The following is a 5,000-nucleotide window of genomic DNA, read 5'->3' on the forward strand; positions in this document are numbered from 1 at the left end:
TTGACATGTTTTAGGGCATTTTAAGACAGTTTGACATGTTTTAGGGCATTTTAAGACAGTTTGACATGTTTTAGGCATTTTAAGACAGTTTGACATGTTTTAGGGCATTTTAAGACAGTTTGACATGTTTTTAGGGCATTTTAAGACAGTTTGACATGTTTTAGCATTTTAAGACAGTTTGACATGTTTTTAGGGCATTTTAAGACAGTTTGACATGTGTTTAAGGCATTTTAAGACAGTTTGGCATGTGTTTAATACATTTTAAGACAGTTTGACATGTTTTTAGGGCATTTTAAGACAGATTGACATGTTTTAGGACATTTTAAGACAGTTTCACGTGTTTAGGGCATTTTAAGACAGTTTGGCATGTGTTTAGGGCATTTTAAGACAGTTTGACATGTTTTAGGGCATTTTAAGACAGTTTGACATGTTTTTATGGCATTTTAAGACAGTTTGACATGTATTTAGGGCATTTTAAGACAGATTGGCTACGATCAAACCATTTTATTGACATTAGGAAGGGTGTATGGAGGGCAGAAGATTAATGGGTAACATTTTTCCCTTAATTCCCTTTAAAATAGAAAAAAAATAATGAATAGGTAAAAAAATAAGTGCTATATAAAACATGTTAGATAAAAAATAGTAAGAAAAATAATTAATAAATACCAACTGCCCTTTCCCCATTATCTCCCCTTAATTCCCCTTAAAATAAAAATAGAGAAATAATTAGATAAATAGTTAGGAGACAGGCTATGGAAACGTATCATATAAAAAAATAATCAGAAAAATAAATAATACACACCAACTACCATTTCCCCCATTATCTCCCCTTAAAATAAAAATAGACAAATAAATACATAAATAAATAGGAGACAGGCTATGAAACGTATCATATAAAAAAATAACCAGAAAAATAAATAATACACACCACGTATCCTATCCCCCATTATCTCCCCTTAATTCCCCTTAGAAAAACAAAGCAAACCATCAAGATCAAGATGAAGACAACCACCATCACCACCACGACGTAAACAAGAATTAGGGACGCCAAACCATTGCAAATTTTTCACATTTTTTCCTTTTTTTTTTGCTCCCTCGGACTTCCCTGGGCGTGTGAGGGGCTGAGCACATTCTGAGGACACCGCGGCAACACCAGCAACACCAACCATGGGGCGGCGCAGCATCAATACCACAAAAAGTGGGAAATATATGAACCCCACGGATCAGGCCAGTAAGTCCGTCACTGAGAGAGAGAGAGAGAGAGAGAGAGAGAGAGAGAGAGAGAGAGAGAGAGAGAGAGAGAATATGTGTGTTGGTTTAAATTTGTACACAACAACACTACTACTACTACTACTACTACTACTACTACTACTACTACTACTACTACTACTACTACTGCTACTACTGCTACTTCTACAATATTACTTCTATAATTACTACTGCCACCACCACCACCACCACCACCACCACTACTACTACTACTACTACTACTACTACTACTACTACTACTACTGCCACCACCACCACGACAACAATATTATTTTTAGAACTACTACTACTACTACTACTACTACTACTACTACTACTACTATAACCACCATATTACTACTACTACTACTACTACAATATCACTGCTATAACTACTACTACTACAATATCACTTCTATTACTACTACTACTACTACTACTACTACTACTACTACTACTACTACCACCACCACCAAACCAGAGAGAGAGAGAGAGAGAGAGAAAGAGAGATTACTGAAAAAAATATTGACAAAAAATGTACCTATTTATTCATACTACTACTACTACTACTACTACTACTACTACTACTACTACTACTACAGGGAAAGAGGCGAGGAAGAGGGAGCTGAAGAAAAACAAGAAACAGAGACAAATGGTGCGAGCTGCTGTTCTGAAGGGCAAGGATCCCTCTCAAATTATATTGGAGATGGAGAAGATTGACAACATGGGTAAGATTGTGTCTGTATGTATGTCTGTCTGTCTGTCTGTCTGTCTGTCTGTCTGTGTGTTTGTCTGTCTGTCGGTGTGTGTGTCTGTCTGTGTGTGCATTAGTCTGTCTATCTGTCTGTCTGTTTGTCTGGCTGAAAATTACCGTAAAGTGTGTTTTTCAAAGTATAACCATGAAAAACACCCTTATAACCTTAATAAAAACCCTAAAATAGCTAAAAAATCCCCTTAAACACCCTTAAAACTTCAATAACACTAAAAATCTCAAAATCCCCTTAAACATCCTTTAAAACCCCAATAACACCGTAAAATTGTTAAAAATACCCTAAAACACCCTTAAAACCCTTAACTTGCTCAAAAATACCCTTACAAACTACCAGAACACCTCAAAACACCCTTAAAACACCCAAAACACCCTTAAAACACTCAAAACATCCTTAAAACACCCAAAACACCCTTAAAACACCCAAAAAAACTTAAAACACCCAAAAAACACCTCAAAACAACCCAAAAACTTGCATAAACTTATCTCAATCTTGTGTTTTCAGAGTATGATGTGGATATAACCATGAAAAACACCCTTAAAAACACCAATAACACCCTAAAATTGTCAAAAATACCCTAAAACACCCTTAAAAACCTCAATAACACCCTAAGATTGCTCAAAAATACTCTTAAACACCCTTAGAAGCCCCTCAGAACACCTCAAAATGATTCAAAACACCGCAAACACCCTTAAAACACCCAAAAACACCTCAAAACACCCAAAAAACTTGCATAAACTTACCTCAATCTTTTTTAGAGTATGTGGAAAAAATCATGAAAAACACCCTTTAAAACACCAAAACACCCTGAAACACTCAAAACATCCCAAAAACTGGATATAATCTAAAAAACACCTTTAAAACACCCAAAAACACCCTGAAACACTCAAAATATACCAAAAACTTAATATAATCTTAAAAACACCCTAAAAACACCAAAACACCCTGAAACACTCAAAACACCCCAAAAACTGGATATAATCTTAAAAACACCCATAAAACACCCCAAAACATCCTGAAACACTCAAAATATCCCAAAACTGGATATAATCTTAAAAACATCCTTTAAACACCCCAAAACACCCTGAAACACTCAAAATATCCCAAAACTTAATATAATCTTAAAAACACCCAAAAACACCCTAAACACCTTAAAACACCCCAAAAACTGGATATAATCTTAAAAACACCCCAAAACACCTCAAAACACCCCAAAACTGGATATAATCTTAAAAACACCCATAAAACACCCCAAAACACCTCAAAACACCCCAAAAACTTGATATAATCTTAAAAACACCCATAAAACACCCCAAAACACCTCAATACACCCCAAAAACTTGATATAATCTTAAAAACACCCAAAAACACCCCAAAACACCTCAAAACACCCCAAAACTGGATATAATCTTATAAAACACCCAAAACACCCCAAAACACCTCAAAACACCCAAAAACTGGATATTATCTTAAAAACACCCCAAAACACCCCAAAACTGGATATAATCTTAAAAAACACCCATAAAACACCTCAAAACACCCAAAAAACTTGATATAATCTTAAAAAACACCCATAGAACACCCCAAAACACCTCAAAACACCCCAAAAAACTGGATATAATCTTAAAAAACACCCAAAAAACACCCCAAAACACCCCAAAAACTTGCCTAAACCTACGTCAATCCTGTGTCTTTCAGAGTATAATGTGGACGTGCCCCCAGCGCTGAGTGAGAAGGTGCTGAAGGACAAGAGAAAGAAGCTCCGAGAGACGCTGGACCGGGTGCTGAAGCTGTACGAGCGAGAGAACCCGGAGTATTGGGTGGAAATCCGTCGAATGGAAGGAGATTATGAGAAGAAACGACTAGCTCTGATTGAATACTTTGACAGTGTCCGCCACGCCCAAGCTGTCACTGTCGATGAGATCCCCCTGCCAAATCTGGACATGCCCCCTGCTGCCCCGGACGCTGATGGCACCTCCGCCCCGCCACACGCCCCTGAAAGTGCCCCTGTTCTTGCTACAGCCCCGACAAGCACCCCTGTTCCAAATGCTCACCTTGTTCCTTCACACAGTATTCTGAAGAAAATGTCAGCTTATGCAGAGCCCCGGCGCCCCCCAGGCTGCCCCCCGACCCTGCCTCCCCCGCTGAGTGATGGGGAAGAAGATGAGGCTATGGAGGCTGATGGGGCAGCACCGGGGCAGGCTGAGATCCGAGAGGACGAAGGAGATGAACTACCTCGAAGTAGAACCATTCGCTTTGAAGATGGTGATGATGGCATGGGTGGTGGGGAGGATAAGGACCCGCGGGGTGGTGTCGGGGCCGTCGGAGCTGTCGGGGCAAGCACTAAGGGGCTAACGAGTCTTCAAACTAAGCTACTGCAGATGTCGGGGCAAGATATTGACGATTTTATGCGAGAGACAGAGGTTTTGTTCCGAGAGAAGGCTGCGGAGAGGAGGGCTGATCTGAGGGCCAGACTGGATAAGCTTGATGATGAGCCCCCGTCTGCCCCGCATCCAGCCCCACATACAGCCCCGCCCCGGCCCCCTGGCCCACCTCTGCTGTCCATGCCCCCGCCGAACCAGCCCCGCGGTCCACCTCTTGGCATGCCCCCGTCCTCAGCCCCGTCCCAGCAGCCCCCTCCAGCTTCAGCCCCATATCTCCCCTCCGGTCCACCCCCCAGCACTGTGGTGGCCCCAGGGGTTGCCCCACCGACTGTGGGGCTAGGAGGGGTACCACCGGGTCCAGTAGTGGCCGGTCCGCCTTCAAACATGGCCCTGGTGCCCCCCGGGGTGAGCCAGGTGCCCCAGCCTGGCCCCATCCCAGTAAACCCACCCCCAACCAACCCCCTAGGCCAACCCCAAGTCCCACCGGTTGCCCCGCCTTCTGTGCCCCAGGTCGCCCGCCTCCTACTGGCCCCCCAAATGCCCCGCCACTAATGTTCCGGCCCCCTCCCCCAATGCGGACCAACCTACCCCCTCCTCC

The 5,000-nt window shown here is 42.3% G+C and overlaps 1 protein-coding gene across 1 annotated transcript in view; it reads left to right on the forward strand.

Annotated features, from left to right (window-relative positions):
• Positions 1-997: 997 nt before the first annotated feature.
• LOC123509167 (WW domain-binding protein 11-like) overlaps positions 998-5,000 on the forward strand; it is a 5,310-nt gene continuing 1,307 nt past the window's right edge. The window contains 4 exon segments of the mRNA XM_045263351.1: positions 998-1,231; positions 1,851-1,976; positions 3,717-4,916; positions 4,919-5,000. The exon segment at positions 4,919-5,000 is cut by the window's right edge and continues 261 nt beyond it. Of these exon segments, the coding sequence (XP_045119286.1) occupies positions 1,168-1,231; positions 1,851-1,976; positions 3,717-4,916; positions 4,919-5,000 (1,472 nt within the window). The 5' untranslated portion in view covers positions 998-1,167.

Source organism: Portunus trituberculatus, chromosome 26 (assembly GCF_017591435.1).
Source record: "Portunus trituberculatus isolate SZX2019 chromosome 26, ASM1759143v1, whole genome shotgun sequence".
In the NCBI taxonomy this organism is placed as follows: Eukaryota; Metazoa; Arthropoda; class Malacostraca; order Decapoda; family Portunidae; genus Portunus; species Portunus trituberculatus.